The sequence below is a fragment of the Monodelphis domestica genome, chromosome 3, assembly GCF_027887165.1.
Source record: "Monodelphis domestica isolate mMonDom1 chromosome 3, mMonDom1.pri, whole genome shotgun sequence".
NCBI classification, from domain to species: domain Eukaryota; kingdom Metazoa; phylum Chordata; class Mammalia; order Didelphimorphia; family Didelphidae; genus Monodelphis; species Monodelphis domestica.
In genome coordinates this window covers 482,382,133-482,407,088 of record NC_077229.1, presented here as the reverse complement: position 1 = coordinate 482,407,088, position 24,956 = coordinate 482,382,133, and the positions used below count along the sequence as shown (strand labels likewise).

The following is a 24,956-nucleotide window of genomic DNA, read 5'->3' as shown; positions in this document are numbered from 1 at the left end:
CCCTTTGAGAAATTAAGCAATATATTAATTATGCCTAAGAAATCACGCAAAACAAATCTCCATATCAACAATGTTACAAAAGAAAAGAATAGCAAGAAAAATAAAGTAGAAAAAATTATACAATTTGTAGTTAGATTATCAGTTATCTCTCAGGAGGTGGATAGCATTTTTCAGCATGAGTCCTTTGGAATTGACTTTGTATCATTGTTTTGATCAGAGTAGTTATATCTTTCACAGCTGAATATCATTATAATCAATATTGCTGTTACTATATATGATGTTCTCCTGGTTCTGCTCAGTTCAGTCTGTACTAGTTCATATAAATCTTTCAGGTTTTTCTGAAAGTATCCTACTCATTATTTCCTATAGCACAATAGTATTCTATGACAATCATATACTACAGCTTGTTCAGCCATTCTCCAATTCATTGGGTATCTCCTCAATTTCCAATTATTTGCCATCATCAAAAGAGCTGCTATATTCTTTGTACACATAGATCCTTTTGATCTTTTTGGAATTTTGGACCTAGTAGTGTTTTGCTATATCAAAGGATATGGCACACAGTGTGATAGCCCTTTGGGCCTAGTTCCTTATTCTCTAGAATAGTTAGATCAGTTTATAGCTCTGTCAGCAGTGCATTATTTTTCCATATTCTCTCTAGTAGTGCTTTTTTTCCTATGTTAGCCAATGTGACAGAAGTGTGGTAGAACCTCAGAGTGGTTTTAATTTTGAATTATCTCAAATCAATAGTGATTTAAAGCATTTTTAATCGGTATTAATTCAATTAGTATTAATAGCTTTGATTTGATTTCCTCTTCTGAAACTGCTTGAAATGCTTTAACCATTTGCCAAATGAGGAATCACTCTTATTTTTATAAACTTGACTCAGTTTTGAAAAATGTGGTTTTTATTAAAGAAACTTGCTTTAGGTTTTCTCCTCAGTTTCCTGATTTTCTTCTAAGTTTGGCTACATTGGTTTTGTTTGTGCCTTTAAGGATTTGAATGCTCTGTCATTTGGTGTTTATATGTTTATTATTGATATTACTTCATTGCCTATGGTATCTTTTCAAAATGTGTGGTTTCCCTGATTTTCTCTTTTAAATAGCTTTGTTTTTGCTTTTGTTTTGACTGAGTTCATAATCATTTTTACATGATAGTTCTTCTTCCAGCTCCTTATTTTTAATGCTGTTTATCTCTGTTTCTAGTAAGTCTCTTGTAAAGAATATTGTTGGATTCTGGTTTCTAATCCATATCTTATTTTGTTTTTTTATGAGTGAGTTCATGAAGGGAAAGACTTTGCCCAAAGGTAGTAAGATAACAGATCTGGGTTTAAATCATTGTCCTCTGATTCCAGATCTATCCCTTTTCCCATGGAATTATACTTATCCACACAGCAAATTGTGGCATATTCAGGGCTAAAATCCAGGTCTCTTGACTTCCAGTCTTGGGAGTGTTGATTACTTGAGGTAGTAGAGTAGAAAGAGCCCAGATTGACATCAGAAGATCACCAGCCAAGACCTTTCTCCTCTCTGAGCTATTACCATCTCATTTGAAAAATGGAGATATACTGATCTTCTTTATAGGATTTCTTTAATGTTGTGTGAACACTTCTCATTAGGTATTATTGTTAAAAAATAGGTGACTTTCCATTCATTCCCACTCTGAACCTTAAGGAAGACAGAGTATTAAGGGACTTTCTAGGATGAGAGGCCAAAAGGCTCAAAAAATTCTTCACAATAATTTCAGTTTGGACACACCCTGGGTTTATATTGGCTGTGAAAGTTCCACACTAAATCCTCTCTTTACCTTGTGCCCCATTTGCTTGAAAACAATGTTAGCATTTCAGACAAATCCATGCCAAGAAGTCATTCGAAAATCCCTTTCTTAAAATAAATTTATGGCTTTAACCTTTTTCAACTCTATTTACTGACACCAAAAGGACGGCTCAGAGATGTGCTAGCTGAGACTTTGTTGCCTCAGATCTGATTTATAGGCCCAGTTTGTGTGTTTCTACTATCACCGCATCCTTTTACCTGGATCCTCTCATCTCCCTTCCCCTGCCTCTTTCTGCAAAAGGGAGCATATCTTATAATTAAAAGGAAATATAAACAAAGAAAATGCACCCAAACCTGAAAACTTAAGCCCTGGAGCAGAGGTTTTGTTATTTTCTATCTTAATCTGTATCTGAACTTAAATATTAAAATAAGCACAGAACCATGATCAAGTGGTTAAAAGTTTTATTAATAATATATGGTAAGTTGTATTACAGCCAGTGATCTATGTAGTGGGGGAGGGGGAGGGAAGATCTGAATTAACAACAGTAGTGAAATAAGTCAATATTAGGGCCATGTGATTGCAATAGAGGTCAGGGGTGTTATAAAATTTGTTACCATCACTTTTTGTGTTATTTATCAAAGTCATAGTAAAACAAATGTGATACATTTTCTTCCTTTAGGTGACAATCTTTACTTTCCCCCAGGGGACTTAATTGCATTTAGGAATAATATATAACAGGATAAAGATTAAAGTATAATTTGGAAGTAGGAGAAAATAAAGAAACTGGATTACAAAATAATTCTAAGTATACTTAAAAGATTTTTTATTTTATCAGTGTGGTTTCTCCTTTGTTTGTACAGATTGCAATTTCATGCCTTACTAGACAGTAACATTAGAGCTGGAAGAAATCTCAAAATTATCTAGGCCCATTTTACAGTTGAAGAACCTGGCATAGTAAGTAACATGGCCAAGGTCACACAGGAAATAAGCCTTAGAAATAGTATATGAACTCAGGGCTTTGATTTCAGAGCGAGTGCTCTTTCCATTGTATTCCTTACCTTCTACAAATTGCTTTGGTCAAAATAATTAATCGTCTTGTGGTTAACTTTCCCTGATTTTAGCTGGCCTGGGCTTCACATGAAAGATTGTAGTCTACTTTGACTCCAATAGTCAAAGCTCCCCAGTTTGGTAAAAATCCAATTTAGCATAACCTTTAAGAATATAGTGCAACTTTTATATCATGATAAAACACTGGAATGGGATTTTAGCGACCATGGTTTAAAAAAGGACAAGCTGGAGACTGTCCAAAGGAGGGCAGTTTCCTTCAGTGGCAATGGGCCCTGGGGCCATTTCATATGAGAATTAGTTAAAGAAACTAGACTTTATTAGCCTGTAGAAGAAAAGTCAGGGGAATTGTGATTGATAGCTGTCTTCAAGCATTTGAAGGGCTGTCATTTGAAAGAGGCACTAGACTTGTTAAATTTAGCTCTAGAAGGCAGAGCCAGAAACTAGTAGAAGTTGAAAAGGGCAAATTTTAACTTGTCAGAAAAACTTCATAATGATTGGAAGTCCAAAAGTGCAATGGACTGCCTAGAGAGGTAAAGGTTTCTCCCTCTTTGGAGGTCTAAAGCAGAAGCTGGATAGCCATCTGATATATGTTATATTGGTAATTCCTTTGGTGAATGGATTAGATTAGATGGCTACTGAAGTCCCAGCTCTTGCTTGCCTTAGATCTCTCTCACCTATATGGTCATTGAAATACAGGAATGAATGTATTTGCTGCTTTTTTTAGTTAGGCTTTTGTTGTTTGCAGACTGTTCAAACCCTGCTTTCCTGAGCCAGATCCTCTTTCCCATACTCATACCCTCCTTTAGACAGAGCATATTTTAGTACTTAGCAAGTGATGACAGCTTTAATATTTGAGTATTTTACAGTATATCTGAATTGTTTACATAACCAAACTTGCCTCAGAGTTCATGTTTCTAAAGGATAGTACCAGAAAAATAAGGAAGGTATATACTAGCTCTCATTTCTGGGCCTTTGCTATTCATTATCTCCTCCTACTCAGACTCCTTCCTTCCTGAAAGATATAATTCAGGAAGCATTTTCTGCCTGAAACAGTTCCTAGTGTCCTCCCTTCCAAACTACCTTATATTTAACTACTTTGTATATATTTGTACTTACTTTGTATTCATGCTATAAATATTTTGATATGTCCTTGCCTCTCATTAGTAAGCTAGTGAGGAGAGATTATTTCATTCGTTGTTCTCATATCCTCAGCACCTATCATATAGTAGATACTTAAAAAGTTATATTAGTTGATAAATACAAGGAAACCTGTGGGACCTCATTTAATAGGTGGAAATTTATTCACCAAGGGAGAGCATTCCAGGAATAGGGGCAAGAAGACCAATGTTACTAGATTGAAGAGTTTGTAGGAATGTGTAAAATATATTTACTCCTGGAGGTGGTGGGGGTCACTATAGTTTGTCAAAGATGACTGAGAGGAGAGGGAAAAGACTTGATGTACATAGATCAGCATACATAGATGGCAAACTTTTTAGAGATGGAGTGCTGGCCCCTGCTCCTTCCTAGATTGAGTGCCATGCCCCATCCCCCTCACCCCCACCCCCTACCCCTTGCATCTCTTATTCCATACAGGGGAGGTAGGAAGCACTCCCATTGACTGATGGGCAGTGGGATGGGGGCAGTGAGGACTGCCTTCAGGCACATGGGGAGGGGGAGGGGAACAGCTCAGCCAACTCCTTCTGGCTTTCTAGTAATGAACTCTTGTGGAGACTGCAATCGTGTCCTTTTTGGCACACATACTATAGGTTTGCCATCACTGTCATAGATGAATGCATAGTCCCTAGGATGTCGGATGAGAGAAGGGAGATATTTGAGAGATGTTACAAAGGTAAAATCAACAGGACTTAACCAGTTGATTACAGGAGGGTGAAAGAGAGTGAGAAGTGGAGGATGACATCTGTTTTGATTTTGAATGAGTGACAGAATGGTGTCTCTAAAGTAATAGGGAAGTTGAGAAAAGAGAAGTATTTAGGGGAAAAGATAATAAAATTAGTTTTGGATTTGTTGAGTTTAAGATGTCTATGAGACATATTGAATATAGGCAGTTGAAGATGAGAGATTGGAGGTTACCAGAGAGGTTAAAACTGAAAAAAAAATCTGAGAATCATCAGCATAGAGATGATAAATATATTCATTAATTAATGAGATCACCAAGTGAAATTGTATAGAAGGAGAAGAGAAGAGGGCCCAGGACAGAGCTTTGGGGGAGACCCTTGATTAGTGGGCTGTCCTAGATGCAGATCAAGTAAAGGAGGCTCATAAGGAGCAGTGAGATAGTAGGGGGAAAACCAGTCATCATTTCTGCCCCCCCCCCCCAAAACAACCCCAAACATACAAACAAAACAAACCCAATAAATTTAAAAAAATCAATAATATAAAGAGAAGAGTTATCCATCATGCTAGTGTCTACAGTGTTGGTTGTACTTTAACTAATTCTCATTGGTTGAGTTGGGGGTATTGGAATACTCCTTGTTTGCTATTGCTACTTCAGAGAGGTCAAGAATGGGGACTGAGCAAAAGCCATTAGATTTGGCACTGAAGTATTGGTAACCAGAGAATGCAATTTCATTGGAATGATGAAATCTTTGCTTTGGGGCAGATGGAAGACACAGAAAGTGTCCTTTTCCCACTTATACTATGGGGGTACATTGAACCCAGCATGAGAAGAAGACAAGAAACATAGTTAAAGGAATATTTGGCTGCTCTTCTCATCTGAGGAGGCTGACTATGGGGTTTTGTACCTGTCTATTACTCATTCTCCTTGCCAGGGTAAACCTTTCTTCATGCACAAGTGATTCATTTCTATCCTGTCCTCTTTAGCAGATCTACTCACTAATTAATCTTTAATCTTTCCCCATCTAATGATTGCTTTCTTTGTTGCCTACAGATACACCTGTCTCTCCCTCATCATCAAAACAGCTCCATTTGTCCATCCCCAAAGACTCTCATCCTGTATCTCTCTACCCTTTTGTGGCCAAATTCCTAGAAAAGGCAATCTACAATTGGTGCTTCCACTACTTTTCCTCACTATTTTCTTAACTGCAGTCTGACTTCCAATCTCATAATTCAGTGGAAACTTCTCCAAAGTTATGAATGATCTCTTGTCAATTAAAAAAAATTCTTGCCTTCCATCTTAGAATCAATATTACATTTTGGTTCCAAAGCAGAATAAAGGGCTAGGCAATTGGGGGTAAGTGACTTACCACATTCACACAGCTAAGAAGTGACTTAGGTCACATTTGAACCCAGGACCTCCTGTCTTTAGGTCTGGCTCTACCCACTGGGCCACATAGTTGCCCCTTCATTGCCAAATCATTATGTTTTCTCAATCTTCATTCTTTACCTTTCTATAGCCTGCAAAGCACTTTCTTTTATATAGGGTTCTTTTTAAACTAGATTAAAAAAATATGTATTACTTTTTGTAACACTTTTTTCTTCTGGTTCTCCTCTTACCTTTTTTACTATTCTTTCTTAGTCTTCTTTACTGGTCTGCATCCAGGTGAGCCCACTAACTATAGAGGATCCCCCCAAGGCTCTGTCCTGGACACTCTTCTCCTAGTCATACTCTTCACATACCAATGCTGATGAACTCATAGGTCACCATCCAGGCTCTAACCCCACCCCTCTCCCACCACCCAATTCCTTATTCTCATCCCCTTCAACCTTCCCTCCCCAGAGTTTTTTTTTTTTAATTTTAAACATTATTTTATTTGGTTATCTCCAAACATTATTCACTGGAAACAAAGATAATTTTCTTTTCCTCCCCTCCCCCTCTCCCACCACCTTTCCCTCTCCCATAGCCGACGCACGATTCCACTGGTTATCACATGTATTCTTCACTCGAACCCATTTCCCTGTTGTTGGTATTTGCATTAGAGTGTTCATTTAGAGTCTCTCAACCCCTGTAGTCAAACAGTTGCTTTCATTGGTGTTTTTACTCCCACAGTTTATCCTTTGTTTGTGGATAGTATTTTTTAGATCCCTGCAGATTGTTCAGGGACATTGCATTGCCACTAATGGAGAAGTCCATCACCTTCGATTGTACCACAATGTATCAGTCTCTGTGTACAATGTTTTCCTGGTTCTGCTCCTTTCACTCTGCATCAATTCCTGGAGGTTGTTCCAGTCTCCATGGAATTCCTCCACTTTATTATTCCTTTTAGCACAATAGTATTCCATCACCAACATGTGCCACAATTTGTTCAGTCATTCCTCAATTGATGGCCATCCCCTCGTTTTCCAATTTTTGGCCACCACAAAGAGTGCAGCTATGAATATTCTTGTACATGTCTTTTTCCTTATTATCTCTTTGGGGTACAAACCCAGCAGTGCTATACCTGGATCAAAGGGCAGACAGTCTTTTAGCACCCTTTGGGCATAGTTCCAAATTGCCCTCCAGAATGGCTGGATCAATTCACAACTCCACCAGCAATGAATTAGTGTCCCCACTTTGCCACATCCCCTCCAGCATTCATTACTTTCCATAGCTGTCATGTTAGCCAATCTGCTAGGTGTGAGGTGATACCTCAGAGTTGTTTTGATTTGCATCTTTCTGATTAGAAGAGATGTAGAGCACTTTTTCATGTGCTTATTAATAGTTTTGATTTCTTTGTCTGAGAACTGCCTGTTCATGTCCCTTGCCAATTTATCAATTGGAGAATGGCTTGATTTTTTGTACAGTTGATTTAGTTCTTTGTAAATTTGAGTAATTAAACGTTTGTCAGAGGTTTTTATGAAGATTGTTTCCCAATTTGTTGCTACCCTTCTGATTTCGGTTACATTGGTTTTGTTTGTACAAAAACTTTTTAATTTGATGTATTCCAGATTATTTATTTTGCATTTTGTAACTCTTTCTAATTCTTGCTTGGTTTTGAAGTCTTTCCCTTCCCAAAGGTCTGACATGTATGCTATTCTGTGTTTGCACAAGGATGTCTCATCATTGTCATTTTCTTCAGTGAAATTATTAATTCTTTCTATGATTTGTTTTTTACCAATTTTGGAGAATCTTATTGCTTAATTTCCAATTAATTTTTTATTTAACTCTCCATGTACCCTTACTAATTATTATTATTTTCATTTCATTGTGGTCTCAGAAGGTTGAATTTATTATTTCTGCTCTTTTGCACTTGTTTGCAACGTTTTTATGCCCTAGTACTTCTTTATGAATGTACCATATGCTGCTGAAAAGGAAATGTATTCCTTTTTTGTTCCTATGTATTTTTCTAAGATTTCATTCACTTCTCTTACCTCTTTCTCATTTATTTTTTGGTTTAATTTATCTAGTTCTGAGAGAGGAAGGTTCAGGTCTCCAGCTTAGTATAGTTTTTTCATCTATTTCATCCTTGAGCTCAACTAGTTTCTTCTTAGAAATTTGGATGCTATGTCATTTGGTGAATTCATGTTGTTCTGATATTTTCTCATTGTTTATACTTCCTTTTATCAGGATGTAATTACCTTCCCTGTCTCTTTTGACCAGATCTATTTTTACTTTGGCTTTGTCAGATATCATGATTGAGATTCCTGCCTTGTTTTTATCAGTTGATGCCCAATAGATTTGGCTCCATCCTCTTATTTTTACCCTATGCGTGTCTACCTCCCTCATGTGTGTTTCTTGTTGACAGCATATGGTAAAGTTTTGGTTTCTAATCCACTCTGTTATTTGCTTGCGTTTTATGGGTGAATTCATTACATTCACATTCAGAGTTATGATTAACACAGCTGTGTATTTCCCAGCATTTTGATTTCCACTCCTAGTCCTGCCCTTTCTTCTTTCACTATTTTCTTCTACACCAGTGTTTTGTTTTTATTCAGTTCCCCTAATTCCCACCCTAGTTTTCTACCCTTTCTACCTTAAGCCTTAAACCCTTCTTTTTCTTCTTCTTCTTATTCCCCTCTTATTTTCTTTGCAGTCTTTTTGAACTAACACCACCCTTCTCCCTCCCTTGTACTGCTTCCCTCTCCACCAGTCCATTTGTTTCCCTTCTACTTCTCTATAGGGCGCAAATCAATTCTGTGCCCTAGTGGATTGGATTGTTCTTCCCTCTTCGAGTCAATTTTAATGCACGTAAGAATTGAGTACTTTATATCTCCAACCTCTTTACTCTTCCAGTGTATTCATGTTCTCCTCCTTTTGCCATGTGCTTCTTTGTGACATATATTTACAGCATTTTGTTTCTTTCCCATTTCTCTTAATATTAACCTCTTTTCAAAACTCTAGTTGTGTGTATATATATACATATATACACATTTATATATTTATGCATACATACATTTGTATACATATTTATGTCTTGGCATTTTATCCTATAGAGTTTTTTATTGTTCCCTCTTAGTATAATTCTTCTAGCTACCTAAGTTTTAATAACAATTTTTAAGGGTTACAAATATCCTCTTTTCTTATAGGGATACATATCAATTTAACTTATTGGGTCCCTTAAGAAAAATTTGTTTGTTTCATTTTGTTTCCCCCCCTTTCTTAATTACCTTTTGATGAGTTCCCTCTTGGGTTCCGTGCTTGGGGCATCAAATTTTCTGTTCAGGTCTGGTCTTTTCTTTATAAATGCTTGGAATTCTTCTATTTTATTAAATGGCTACATCTACACTTAAGGATCGAAAGGTATGGAATATGATAGTCCATGGTAGAAAATTGTAGACCTAGTTCCCTTGCTTTCTGGAATATCATATTCCATGCCTTTCGGTCCTTCAGTGTAGATGTAGCCAGATCCTGTGTTATCCTCATTGTGGTTTCATAGTATCTGAATGACGTCTTCTTGGCAGCTTGTAATATTTTTTCCTTGGTCTGATAGTTTTTGAATTTGCCTATTACATTCCTGGGTGTTGTCAGTTGGGGATTAAGTACAGGAGGTGATCTGTGTATTCTTTCAATCTCCACTCTTCCCTCTTCTTCTAGAATATTGGGGCAGTTTTCTTGGATAATTTCCTATAGTATGATGTCCAGGCTTTGTCATGGTCTTCTGGTATGTCAATGATTCTTAAGTTGTTTCTTCTGGCACGATTTTCTAAATCTTCTGTTTTATGAATGAGGTGCTTCATATTTTCTTCAATTTTTTCATTCTTTTTAATTTTTTTTTATAGTGTCCTGCCTTTTGAAGTCACTTAATTCCTGTTGTATTCTGATTCTTAAACACTGGATTTCAACTCTGGCTTTTTGGTCATCCTTCTCCTTCTGGTCTGATTTTCTTTGGATGTCATCTTTCATTCTCTTTACTTCATCTCTCATCTCCTTTCCCCCATCTTTTCTCTTTACCTCATCTTTCTTCTCCTTTGCCTTATCTTTCGTCTTCTTTGCCTCATCTTTCATCTCCTTTGCCTCATTTTCAAGCTGGTTGATTTTGGCTTTCAAGACACTATTTTCTTTTTCAAGATAACTTATCTTAGTTTTAAAATTCTTTTCCCAGTTGTTTTCAGCCTCTCTTAATTGTGTTTTGAATTGTATTTGGAGTTTTTCCAAAGCCAGTATCCAATTCACTGGTTTTTTGTTTTATTGCTTGAAGTTCCCTCCCCCTTCTCTGTTCCATTTGCTTTTTGTTCATTGCCTGTATAGAAGCTGTTGATTGTAATTTATTTTTTCTTTTTCTGTTGTTTGCTTATATTTACCCCTTCGTAACTCCCTGCAGTTGTCTGTGCTCTTGCTCCTCTCTTATTTACTTATTTATTTATTTATTTATTTATTCATTCATTCATTTATTTATTTATTTATTTATTTATTTATTCATTTATTTATTTATTTATTTATTTATTTATTTATTTATTTATTTATTTATTTATTTATTTATTTATTTATTTATTTATTTATTTATTTATTTATTTATTTATTTGGTTTTGGGGTTTTCTGTCAATCTCCCGTCTTGGACCTTTGTTAGGAGATCTCTCATTCTAGCCTATGGGTGAGGTGTGTTGGAGCTTGAGCTTCCCAGTCCTCTGGAGGCTTTGATTGGATTAAAGTCCAGCAGTCTGTAGGGGAGGGGTCTTAGAGCTTGAGATTCCCTGACCTCCGAAGACTTTTGATGGGATTAAGTCCAGCTGGTTTGGGCTGGATATGTCCTGAGGCCAGAACCTCCTTGAAGGGTTGAGCAATAGGAAGGTACTCAGCCGCTGTGACATGGCTGCCAGCTCTGCGCTCCCTCTCTAGCTCCTTCCCCACCACCTGTGTTTGATACTCTGAGCTTGGCACGGTCCTGGCCGCAAGGTATTCCCTCCTGACCAGTGCCTTTGCCCGTCCAGAGGTTCCCACTGATGCTGGAGGCTTAGAGCTCTAGGTGGGTGCAGGGTCCTGGGACCTTCCTTCTTCCTTCCCCTTAAACCCGATTGTTCTTGAATTCTGGCTTTTGGGGGGGCATACCTTTTGAATTGAGTCCAGCAGGAGGATTCCTTGGCTCTGTCTTGTTGTTAGGTTTGATTTTCAGTCCCCTGGGAGCATTTAATTTGTAATTGGTAAGGAAGGGTTTTCAGAGGTTTGAACTTTCTCTCTGCCTTCTTGACTCCGCCCCCATTTCTTGCTTGTTTTGAAAAAGCCACTAGAAAACTAGAAAACAAAGTAAAATTTTTGGGAAGGTCTTCAGTAAATATGAGTAACCTTGGATACAGAGGATATTGTTTTTCTAAAAATTTTATTTATTTAATTAATTAATTTAGAATATTTTTCCATTGTTACAAGATTCTTATTCTTTCCCTTCCCCATCCCCACCTCCCTCCCATAGCTGACGCACAATTCCACTGGGTTTTACATGTGTCATTGATCAAGAACTATTTCTATTATTGATATTTGCACTAGTGTGGTCATTCAGACTCTATATTCCCAATCATATCCCCGTCCACTCATGTGATCAAGGAGTTATTTTTCTTTTGTGTTTCTTTTCCCACAATTCTTCCTCTGATTGTGGATGGTGTTCTTACGTTCGATTATACCACAGTGTATCATCAGTCTCTGTGTACAATGTTTTCCTGGTTCTGCTCCTCTCACTCAGCATCAGTTCCTGAGGTCGTTCCAGTTCACATGGAATTCCTCCACTTTATTATTCCTTTGAGTACAATAGTATTCCATCACCAAGATATACCACAATTTGTTCAGCCATTCCCCAATCGAAGGACATCCCCTCAGTCTCCAATTTTTTTCCCACCATAAAGAGTGCTGCTATGAATATTTTGGTACAAATCTTTTCCCTTATTAGCTTAAAGAGGATATTGTTGAGAATGTTTACATGAAGTTTGATTAATCAGAAATTACAGTTATACTTTGCTTTAAAATATTATCTTATATATGTATAAAAGACTTTAGAGTTTATACAGGGCATGACTATCATGTGAGATAGTCATGGCTGGTATTTATTTATTTTTTTCAGTGGATCCATGATTTAATTATGGTAGATGATTCCATGTGAGGAGGTTCCTCTAATCCATATAGCTTGATATTCATAATCTTAGAAATTTGATTTTATAAGCTCTGAAATTTATAGTCTTGGAAAGAATTCTGGGTCTCTGAGGGATTGGATAATTTTTCTTGTTTCCAATACCAGGATCTGTCAGAAGCAGGATTCAAATACAGATGCTACTGTTATACTGTAACCAAAAAACATTGCTCTGCTATGTTTCTTGTGATTTTCAATAATGAACCAATATAAGTATAGAGATCTTGGGCTAAAGTTCACCATTCTAGTCAGTGTCAAGCCCATAGTTTAGTGCTCTTTCCATAATGTAGTCGCATGCTTCTTGTCTGGAACCAGGTTAATGGCTACAAAAGAACCAAGTTCCTTTTGAGCTTAAGATTCTCTCCTTTTACAGATATGGACATGTGCTGATTTAAAGTATTTCTTACAACCCGTGGAGCAATTAGTGCTTTATGAAGATGGGGTTTGGAAGTGACCTGAAGAATTCACATGATGCACTTTTAAAATTGCAAGATTGGGAGTTACGACTCTTGGAAACAGTCAAGAAGTTTATGGCACTGAGAATAAAAAGTGATAAAGAATATGCATCTACTTTACAGAATCTCTGTAATCAAATTGATAAAGAAAGTACTGCTCACTTGAATTATGTTAGCAATGTATCCCAGGTAAGAAAACAGTTTTATTATTTGGGAGTACAGAAAATTTGAAATGTCTTAAATGTAATAATAATTCTAAAGGCAAAAAGATCCCATTTTAATGAATGGGTCTTTTATCCAATTCTTTGTTTCATTGAGCCCAAATGCTACCAGGTGCTGTCATGTTTATACATTATACCTAGACTTTTTGAAAGATGTAGGGAATGATTATAATTTTAGTATAGTACATTAGTCAGGAAAGAGATTTCTTTTGCTTCTAGATTAACTGTACTGTGACTGTACAATAATAGTATGTTGATGAACTTTCCAAAGTTGCTAAATAAGGAAAGAAAATAGTTTTTAAATTTGAGATCATATCATCAGGTACAGCCAGCACCAAATCGATACTTGTTTGCACCTGAACTATTAAAATGTGCTTTACAATTAAAAAATAAATTAGAAGTGAAATCTATGTCTGATGTCAGATTTCTTTAGTTTTACATTTTCCCATTAATTATGATGTTCCTAAGTTTAGTAATAGTTTTTAAATGTTTTAAGTTTTTAAAAAAATTGATTTTAATATGTTTGCAAAGTTAAAAATCAGTAGTTCAGTGTCATAGGATAGAGATAGAACTTGTATAAACCTACTGATAGTACTATTTTACGTTTTCATAGATGTGAGAGATTTTATTATTTTTGCATGGAAACAGTACCAATTATTCCTAGCCATTCTTCTCATGATTTGGGAAGTATGGATTTCTGCACAAGGGTTCAGATAGCCATAACCCTGAAGTGACCTAATCCTTTCTCCTTGATCATGAAAGTATTTCAACTAAATGGTTGGTTGGTAGTTGTACTTTATACTCATAGAGGTCAAAATGATATGATAGCAAGCTCATTGCACAGTGTGTCTGATTGTGGCTGAGAAGATGAATATGAGCTTGGGAGGTTGGGCTCAAATAGCCAAATTAACATTTTGAATGGAGGTGTCTCATTGTTCATCTCATGTTTGTTTTGAGCTATTAGAATCCTACTTTGCTAATAGAACATGGTTCCATTTTTGATGAGGGTATGCTGTACAGAACAGTCCTATGCCATTGTCTTCCATAGCTCACAATTGGTACTAAAGTAAAAGAGCCCTTGAGAATGTCCTTGTATTGCTTCCTCTGATCTCTGCGTGAGCGCTTGCCCTAAGTTCTCTGTAAAATAATCTTGTAGGCAAACATACATTTAGCATTTGAACAATGTGGTCAGCCCATAAGTTGCACTTTCTACAGTACAGTCTGAGGGCCTGGCAGTTTAGCTTGAGAAGAGACCTCAGTTGTCCACTACCTTACCTTGTCAGGTTGTCTTCAGAATCTTCCTAAGACAATTCAAGATTAAGTTTCCTGGCATAGTGCTGGTCCAGGATTTACAAGCCTACAACAATAAAGTCATTATAATGACTGTAGAATCTTCAGTTTCTTAGGAATACCTCTTCTTTCCCATACTTACCTTCCGAGTCTCCCAAACACCGAGTTCTGGTGTTACATGCAGTCTCAGAACTACTCAGCACTGATGGAGCCCCACTGATCAGTGATCAGGACATGATCTGGAAAGATGAACTGACCTTTAACAGTATACCTCAGTTTGAAGTCAATCCCTCTCTAGCCAAACTTTGAATTGAAGAGGTGGGTTTGGTTACTCTTGTGTGGCAAAACACCTCATGCTTCTTCCATTCTAGTAGAGATTTACAAGGTAGGGGGTCTACTGCTCATAGAAAAGCTGACGGAATATTTTGGAATGTGTGGCCAGAAGAGGTTATTCTTCAGGAGATCAAGGATGGATCCATTTTTTACATTAAGGAAAAGGAAATAGATTGTTCTTTTTTAATCACAGGGGCTCTCTCTTTTACTCATTGTTGGCAGGATTCTTGCCAGTCTCTCTCTTTTTCATTTTTAAATTTTATTTATTTATTTATTTTAAATTTAGAATATTTTTCCATGATTACAAGATTCATGTTTTTTCCCATCCCCCCTCCTGGAGCTGACAAACAACTCCACTGAGTTATACATGTTTCTTTGTCCAAAACCTATTTCCATATTATTCATATTTATAATAGTGCTCTTCTAAAGCCAAAGCACCAGTCATTTTTCTATCAAAACTCGTGATCAATATGTTTTTCTTCTGCATTTCTACTCCCACAGTTCTTTCTCTGGATGTGGATAGTGTTTTTTCTCATGAATTCCTCTGGATTGTCTTGGGTTATTGTATTTCTACTAGTAAAGAACTCCATTACATTAGATTGTGTCATAATATTTCACTTTCTACATACAGTGTTCTCCTGGTTCTGTTCATTTTGCTCTGCATCAATTTTTGAAGGTGTGTATTGGGAAAAAGGAGGGAAAAGGTATGCAAAGGAAGGGGAGGAAGGTAGCCAAGTCACCAGTGGTAATGCAGGGACCAAAGCTCCGGGGGGCAAAAAGGGTCTCTGGTGCAAAAGGCTCTTCTCCTGAAAAGGCGCTAAAACCCTTACTTCTCTCTTCTTCACAAAGGAAGTGGGATGTGTCTGAGGAAGCTGAAGTTAGAGAGCCCTAGGAAATGTAGCCTCCCTGGGTTTAGAGCCACTCCAAAACATACAGAGATCTTTCCAGTTCACATAGAAATCCTCCACTTCATTATTCCTTTCAACACAATAGTATTCCATCATCATCAGATACCACACTTTTTACAGCCATTCCCCAATCAATGGACACCCCCTCATTTTCCAATTTTTTGCCACCACAAAGAGCATGGCAATAAATACTTTTGTACAAGTATTTTTCTTATTATCTATTTGGGGTACAAACCCAGCAGTGGTGTATGGCTGGATCAAAGGGCAGGCAGTCTTTTAAAGCCCTTTGGGCATGATTACAATTTGCCTTTCAGAATTGTTGGATCAGTATACAACTCTACCAAGCAGTGCATTAGTGCCCACCTTTGCTGTCATATTGGTCAATCTGCTAGGTGTGAGGTGGTACCTTAGGGCTGTTTAAATTTGCATTTCTCTAATCAGGAAGCAATTAGTACACTTTTTCATGTGCTTATTTGATTTCTTTAATTGAAAACTGCCTGTTCATATCCCTTGACCATTTGTTATTTGAAGAATGGCTTACTTTTTTTGTAAATTTGACTTAGTTCCTTATATATTTGGGAAATTAAACCTTTGTCAGAGAGTTTTGTTATAAATATGTTTTCCCAGTTTGTTGCTTTCCTTCTAATTTTGGTTGTATTGGTTTTGTTTGTACAAAACCTTTGTATTTTAATATAATCAAAGTCACTCATTTTACATTTTGTAATGTTCTCTATCTTTTGCTTGGTCTTAAATTCCTTCTCTTCCCATAGATCCAACAGATGTATTATTCTATGTTCACCTAGTTTATTTATGACTTCCCTCTTTATATTTAAGTCAGTTACCCAATTTGAATTTATCTTGGAATAGAGTGTGAGATGTTGATCTAAATCTAATTTTTCCCATACTGTTTTCCAATTTTCTCAGCAGTTTCTGTCAAATAGTGAGTTCTTGTCCCAAAGGCTGGGGTCTTTGTGTTTATTGAACACTAACTTGCTGAGGTCATTTACCCCATGTCCATTCCATTGATCCACCCTTCTGTCTCTTAGCCAGTACGATATTATTTTGATTGCCACTGTTTTATAGTGCAGTTTAAGAACTGTTACTACTAGCCCCCAATCCTTCACATTTTTTTCATTATTTCCTTTGATATTTTTGATTTTTTATTCTTCCAGATGAATTTTGTTATAATTTTTTCTAATTCTATAAAAAAGTTTTTTGGTAGTTGATTAAGTATGGCACTGAATAAGTAGATGATTAATTTGGGTAGGATTGTCATTTTTATGATATTATCTCATCCTAACCAGGAGCAATTAATATTTTTTCCAATTATTTAGATCTAGTTTTAATTGTGTAAAAAGTGTTTTGTAGGTGTGTTCATATTCTTGGCAGATAGATTCCTAAATATTTTATATTGTCTATAGTGATTTTAAATGGAGTTTCTCTTTCTAGCTCTTGTTGTTGAGTTTTGTTGGAAATATGTAGAAATACTGATGCTTTGTATGGCTTTATTTTTTTACTGTGCAACTTTGCTAAAGTTGTTAATTATTTTCACTGGCTTTTTTAGTTGATTTTCTAGGATTCTTTTATCTTTTATCATATCATCTGCAAATAGTGATAGTTTAGTTTCCTCATTGTCTACTTTAATCCCTTCAATTTCATTTTCTTCTCTAATTGCTATTGCTAGCATTTCTAGTACAATATTAAATAACAGAGGTGATAAAAGGGTATCCTTTGCACACACACAAAAAACCAAGATTAGAAAGGAAGCAGAAAGCTGGGAAATATTTTTACTATAATTATCTCGGTGATAAAAGTTCTCATTTTCACATATAGATAAGTGAATCAAATTTTTAAGGCTCCATTCAGGCCATTTCTCAATTGGCAAATAGTCAAAGGATATGAACAGGCAGTTTTCAGATGAAGAGACCAAAGTTGTCTATAGTCATATAAAAAAAAGCACTAAATTATTATTGATTAGAGAAATGGAAATTAAAACAATTCTGAGATACCACCTCACACATCAGATTGGGTAATATTAGGAAAAAGGAAAATGATAAATGTTGGAGGGGATATGGGAAAGTTGGAACACTACTGCACTGTTGGTGGAGTTATGAACTGATTCTTCCATTATGGAGAACAATTTGGAACTATTCCTAAAGGACTTATCTTGATCCGTCAATACTACTAAGTCTGTATCCCAGAGATTTAAAAAAAAATGGGAAAAGGATGCAAAGAATTGGACATTGAGGGAATGCTCATCAATTGGAAAATGGCTGAATAAGTTTTGGTATATGGTTGTAATAGAATATTATTGGGCTATAAGAAATGGCAAGTAGAATAATTTCAGAAAAAATCTGGAAAGACTTACATGAATTGAAGCAGAGTAAAGTGAGCAAAACCAGAAGAGTATTATATACAGTAACTGCAATACTGTATTATGATCAGCTGTGAATGATTTAGCCATTCTTAGCATTACAATGATCCAAGTCAACTTCAAGGAACTCATGAAGGAAAAATGCCATCTGCCTACAGAGAAAGAAGTGATGGAGTCTGAATGCAGACAGAATCACACCATCTTTCATTTTCATGTTTTTTAGTTTTCTTCCAAGAAATCACTACTATAGATATATATTTTACATGATTGTGTAAGTATAACCTATGTTAGATTGCATATTATCTCAGGGAGGTACGAGGGGAGGAAGTAGGGAGAGAAGGACTCAAAATTAGAAAAAAAATTAAAAACTGTTTTAGATGTAATTGGGAATAAGATATTCATTTTTTCAAAAGAGTCTGCAGATCATCTCAAAAACTATTTGCTTAAAGATTCAAAACTTAAAGGTTAAATTTAACAATTTCAGTGATAAGCAATAGATTCTATTTCTGATTCTTTCTAAAGAAATATTTTCAGTTGTAAAGGAAAATAAATGGAAATAACACAAGATTTTCTACACTCATTAGAAATTGTAGAATTGAATCAAATAATACCCTCTAAAATATAGAGAAACTCAAGATGTAAGTCCAAATGACATATTTGGAAGAGCTGAGCCTAATCACCAGGAAAAAAATGGATTTTCAATGAAAGAAATGCATTTGAAGCATGCCTACAAAAAAAAGGAAAGAAAACTATATGAACACATTATTTGACTTCAAATACTGCAAAGGACAGAAAATGCACAAAAAATTTAAATATATAAAATAACCAAATAAAGAACAAATAATGAAACATACTACCCATTTTCTAGATATGTATTTTTTTTTTTAATATATTTTATTTGATCATTTCCAAGCATTATTCGTTAAAGACATAGATCATTTTCTTTTCCTCCCCCCCACCCCCCATAGCCGACGCGTAAGTCCACTGGGCATTAGATGTTTTCTTGATTTGAACCCATTGCTTTGTTGATAGTATTTGCATTAGAGTGTTCATTTAAAGTCTATCCTCTGTCATGTCCCCTCAACCTCTGTATTCAGGCAGTTGCTTTTTCTCGGTGTTTCCACTCCCATAGTTTATCCTTTGCTTATGAATGGTGTTTTTTTTCTCCTGGATCCCTGAAAGTTGTTCAGGGACATTACACCTCCCCTAATGGAGAAGTCCATTACGTTCGATTATACCACAGTGTATTAGTCTCTGTGTACAATGTTCTCCTGGTTCTGCTCCTCTCGCTCTGCATCACTTCCTGGAGGTTGTTCCAGTCTCCATGGAACTTCTCCACTTTATTATTCCTTTGAGCACAATAGTATTCCATCACCAACATATACCACAGTTTGTTCAGCCATTCCCCAATTGATGGGCATCCCCTCGTTTTCCAGTTTTGGGCCACCACAAAGAGCGCAGCTATGAATATTTTTGTACAAGTCTTTGTGTCCATTATCTCTTTGGGGTACAGACCCAGCAGTGCTATGGCTGGGTCAAAGGGTAGATATTCTTTTGTCGCCCTTTGGGCATAGTTCCAAATTGCCCTCCAGAATGGCTGGATCAGTTCACAACTCCACCAGCAATGAATTAATGTCCCTACTTTGCCACATCCCCTCCAGCATTCATTACTTTCCTTTGCTGTTATGTTAGCCAATCTGCTAGGTGTGAGGTGATACCTCAGAGTTGTTTTGATTTGCATCTCTCTGATTATAAGAGATGTAGAACACTTCTTCATGTGCTTGTTAATAGTTTTGATTTCTTTATCTGAGAACTGCCTATCCATTTCCCTTGCCCATTTATCAATTGGAGAATGGCTTGATTTTTTGTACAATTGATTTAGCTCATTATAAATATGAGTAATTAAACCTTTGTCAGAGGTTTCTATGAAGATTTTTTCCCAATTTGTTGTTTCCCTTCTGATTTTAGTTATATTGGTTTTGTTTGTACAAAAGCTTTTTAGTTTGATGTAGTCAAAATTATTTATTTTACATTTTGTGATTCTTTCTATATCTTGCTTGGTTTTAAAGCCTTTCCCCTCCCAAAGGTCTGACATGTATACTATTCTGTGTTTACCCAATTTACTTATGGTTTCCTTCTTTATGTTTAAGTCACTCACCCATTTTGAATTTATCTTGGTGTAGGGTGTGAGGTGTTGATCTATTCCTAGTCTCTCCCACACTGTCTTCCAATTTTCCCAGCAGTTTTTATCGAATAGTGGATTTTTGTCCCAAAAGCTGGGATCTTTGGGTTTATCGTATACTGTCTTGCTGAGGTCGTTTTCCCCCAGTCTATTCCACTGATCTTCCTTTCTGTTTCTTAGCCAGTACCAAATTGTTTTGATGACTGCTGCTTTGTAATATAGCTTGAGGTCTGGGACTGCAAGGCCCCCATCATATGTGTTTTTTTTCATTATTTCCCTGGATATCCTTGATCTTTTGTTCTTCCAAATGAACTTTGTTATGGTTTTTTCTAAATCAGTGAAGAAGTATTTTGGTAGTTCAATGGGTATGGCACTAAATAGATAAATAAGTTTGGGTAGGATGGTCATTTTTATTATATTGGCTCGTCCTATCCATGAGCAGTTAATGTTTTTCCAATTGTTCAAGTCTAGTTTTAGTTGTGTGGCGAGTGTTTTGTAGTTGTGTTCATATAGTTCCTGTGTTTGTCTTGGGAGATAGATTCCTAGGTATTTTATTTCGTCTAAGGTGATTTTGAATGGGATTTCTCTTTCTAGTTCTTGCTGCTGAGCTGTGTTGGAGATATATAGAAAAGCTGATGATTTATGTGGGTTTATTTTGTATCCTGCAACTTTGCTAAAGTTGTTGATTATTTCAATTAGCTTTTTGGTTGAATCTCTAGGATTCTTTAAGTAGACCATCATGTCATCCGCAAAGAGTGATAACTTGGTCTCCTCCTTGCCTATTCTGATGCCTTCAATTTCTTTATCTTCTCTAATTGCTACTGCTAGTGTTTCTAGTACAATGTCAAATAGTAGAGGTGATAATGGGCATCCTTGTTTCACTCCTGATCTTATTGGGAATGCATCTAGTTTATCCCCATTGCAGATGATATTAGCTGTTGGTTTTAGATATATACTGTTTATTATTTTTAGGAATGACCCTTCTATTCCTATGCTTTCTAGTGTTTTTAATAGGAATGGATGTTGTATTTTATCAAAGGCTTTTTCTGCATCTATTGAGATAATCATGTGGTTCTTGCTAGTTTGCTTGTTGATGTGGTTAATTATGTGGATGGTTTTCCTAATGTTGAACCAGCCCTGCATCCCTGGTATGAATCCTACTTGATCATGGTGAATGATCCTTCTGATCACTTGCTGGAGTCTTTTTGCTAGTATCCTATTTAAAATTTTTGCATCTATATTCATTAGGGAGATTGGTCTATAGTTTTCTTTCTCTGTTTTTGACCTGCCTGGTTTTGGAATCAGTACCATGTTTGTGTCGTAAAAGGAGTTTGGTAGAACTCCCTCTTTGCTTATTATGTCAAATAGTTTGTATAGTATTGGGGTTAACTGTTCTCTGAGTGTTTGATAGAATTCACAGGTGAATCCATCAGGCCCTGGGGATTTTTTCTTAGGAAGTTCTTTGATGGCTTGATGGATTTCAATTTCTGATATGGGATTATTTAAGAATTCTATTTCCTCTTCTGTTAGTCTAGGCAGTTTGTATTTTTGTATATATTCATCCATTTCTCCTAAATTGGTGTATTTATTGCCATATAATTGGGCAAAGTAATTTCTAATGATTGCCTTAATTTCCTCCTCATTGGAGGTGCTGTCCCCCTTTTCATCTTTAATGCTGTGAATTTGCTTTTCTTCCTTCCTTTTTTTAATTAAATTGACCAGTACTTTGTCTATTTTGTTTGTTTTTTCAAAGTACCAGCTTCTTGTCTTATTTATTAAATCAATAGTTCTATCACTTTCGATTTTATTAATTTCTCCCTTAATTTTTAGGATTTCAAATTTGGTTTTCTGCTGGGGGTTTTTAATTTGATCGCTTTCGAGTTTTTTCAATTGCATTTCCAATTGATTGATCTCTGCTCTCCCTTGTTTGTTAATATGAGCTTTCAGGGATATGAATTTGCCTCTGATTACCGCTTTGGCTGCATCCCAAAAGGTTTGAAAGGATGTTTCGCCATTGTCATTTTCCTAGATATGTATTTTTTAAAAAGGTAAAAAGAAAGACACTCCTATCATGTTAAAAAATAGAGGAACTATTAAGAATTTTTTCTTTAATTACATTAAAGAATTTTTAAAATAGTGGAATAATCATAATGGAGAAGCAGGCTTGAAACCCCATGGATTAAAGCCTCATATAGGCAAATCATTTTATTTTGAGTGACTAAATTACAGAATGGAAGATTAGCTAAATGGGAAGGCATTTGAAAGGCTAAGGGGAATGTATATTATATGCTTTTCAAATCTGTGGTTGAACAACAAAGGGAAAAAACAAACTCCTTTAGTCTCTTATCAAAAAGCAGGGTTATAGGAGAAAGGGAAAAGTTAGAAAAAAGAAATTGAAATAGCATTAATGAAAGAGGCAAATGGTACAAAACTCCCATTGTAGAAGATATGTGTGTCTAAAGGTGGATGGAGGAGCTCATAATTGGTCTAATCTGTTGATAATTAATGAACAGAGAGACCACTTCATTTGGAAGAATGTTATTCTTCCATGGACAACATTCTGGCTTAAGAAAAGAAAGCATAATTCTTGGGGGTTAACTGACACCTAGAAGACAAAGTGACATAGGCCTAGAGAATAGATTACATGGTATACTGTAAGAAAATAATTACAAAGGATAGGAGGAGATTGAATTGGCCTCCATTTATATAATTGTTTTGATCTTCATTAGGTTCCTTATGATTTGATACTTCTAAGAGTAAGGCAAAACAAGGTAAAAGGGAATAAAGGGGAAAATCTACAATGAGAATAACAGAATATATTAAAAGTAGAAATTATTAGTACTTCCATAATTCCATAAGGAACAGAAAGAGATTAATATCATATGTTAGGGAAAGTGTTGACAAATCAGAGGGGAGATTTCTCTGGAGGTATTTGAAGAGAGCCTCTTGGAATTATATTGCATCAAAGTAAATCAAGACACTAGATCCAAGTGCTAATTCTAAGACAAAGAACTTATTTAAAAGAGGAAGGGGAACAACCAAAGAATCCCATTTTTAAAAGAATTTAGAGATGCAGTGGAGGAAAGCATAACTAAACTCTAATAGCTTTAAATATGAATGGATTAAAAATCTGATAAAAACAAAATGACAAATCTACTCACTAAGAAAAGAAAATTCCACGATGTTCATTTCGAGAAACACATCTTAAAACAAAGATATAATAATCAAACTGAGAAGCTTGAACAAAATTTGTATATATCAGAGGAACTGAAAAAAAGGAGTCATAATCATGTTAATAGACAGCAAAAATTTTAAAACTTCACAGTTTAAACAGAGGTAAGTATGGAAATTACTCTGAACCAGGGATAGCTAACTAACATAGTTAATAAATGTATATACTCCAACTTGCATAACATTTAAATTCCAAAAAGAAAAATTCTCAAAATTGTGACAAGACATTAGAAAATTACACAACAATAGTAAAGTTATTAATAGTCCTCTGCTATGTTTGGAAAAATCAAATTGAATAGTAAACAAATGAGACAATGTAGAAGTGAACAAACTTAGAGAATTTGGAGTAAAAAATCTCATGACAACTTCTGAATGGAACCACTAAAATATATGTGTGTTTTTTAGTACCAAATGGCATTTTTACAAGAAAATAAAAAACCTGATTATTTTTCAGGGCATAAGGAGATTGTAAATTAGTGTAATAAGCAGAAGTTACACATTTAGAGATGATAACATAATAATTTGTTCATATAGCAAAAAATTCATAGGTCTAAATGGAGATTTAATTTTTTTAAATTCCCAAATAATGAGTATGTCAGAGATAATCATAAAAAAATATGTGAAAGGCAATAATGAAGATAATTTTCCAAAATTTTTGGAGTACTGTCCTCAAATGAAAATTTCCCAGTAATATCTGAGAATAAGCCTTTCCTTGCTGTTATTTTTATATTTTTATAGAAATGTTAGCTGAAATAATGACTAGAGAAAGAAATGCTAAAAGGTGCACAAAAATTGTGCAAAACTATCTCTATTTGCTCATGACATGAAAATTTACTGTTGCTATTGAATTAGCAAAGAAATTGAAATTGAAGACTACAAAAGAAAGCCACAAAGATCAATAGCATTTTAATTTAATAATAACAAAATCTAAGAACCAATCATATAGTCATCTCATTAAATATAAGTGCAAAATGCACGATATATTAGAATATCAGTTTACCAAAGCCACTCAATGTTTGTGAATTTTTTAAAGAAATAAAAGACAACTTAAAATAGCTGGAGGAATATTCAGTGCTCATGGGTAGGTTGGATCAATATTATAAAAATAACAATGTATTAAATGTTAACTTATACATTTAATGCTATGCCAGTTAAACTGCCAACAACAACTGTGGCACAGCAATATATTCAGGAAAACCAGAGTTCAAATCTGGCTTTAGACACATACCAGTTCCATGCCTCTGAGCAAGTAATTGAACCTCTTTTTTTTTTTTTTAAACAGCACTTCTTTAACTATAAAAATGGCATAATAATAGCACCTACCTTGCAGACGGGTTGTGAAGCTCAAATGCAATAATATCTATAAAAAGTGCTTAACCCAGGGCCTGGCATATCATAGGCACTACTTAATGTTTATTTCTGCCCCAACCACCCAACCAGGGAATGTGACTAGAGCTAGAGAATATAAATAGCAAAGTTCATTTGTACCTAAGTGACACAGACTTGGAGTCAGGAAGACCAGAGTTTGGATTCTGAATCAGGTACTTACTTCCTGCCTGTGTGACCGTAGGCAAGTCAACCTTGCAGCCTAATTTTCTGTATTTATAAAATAAGTAATAATAATACCTACTATACCAAATTTTTGTGAAAATCAACTGAGACAAGATAT

General features: G+C 35.5%; 1 protein-coding gene and 1 long non-coding RNA gene across 15 annotated transcripts in view; one reads left to right on the top strand and one right to left on the bottom strand.

Annotated features, from left to right (window-relative positions):
* FER (FER tyrosine kinase) overlaps positions 1-24,956 on the top strand; it is a 258,919-nt gene that overhangs the window by 27,504 nt on the left and 206,459 nt on the right. For 11 of the 13 annotated variants that reach the window (XR_008917907.1, XM_056824725.1, XM_056824719.1 and 8 more), the window contains one exon: positions 12,667-12,937. The exons of the other annotated variants lie outside the window; for them this stretch is intronic. Coding sequence is in view for 10 of the 11 variants with exons in the window: in XM_056824725.1 (XP_056680703.1) it covers positions 12,725-12,937 (213 nt within the window). In the remaining variant the exon portion in view is untranslated. The remainder of the gene's footprint in view (positions 1-12,666; positions 12,938-24,956) is intronic. 13 annotated transcript variants of the gene reach the window in all.
* LOC103095577 (uncharacterized) lies at positions 10,926-24,728 on the bottom strand. Of its 2 annotated transcripts, XR_008917908.1 has the most exons (5): positions 24,611-24,690; positions 23,218-23,259; positions 14,402-14,498; positions 14,245-14,326; positions 10,926-11,906 (listed from the first exon to the last, which is right to left on the bottom strand). It is a non-coding gene; the product is annotated as an uncharacterized LOC103095577 (long non-coding RNA). The 2 variants fall into 2 exon arrangements; XR_008917909.1 differs by lacking the exon at positions 23,218-23,259 and having other exon boundaries at positions 24,611-24,728.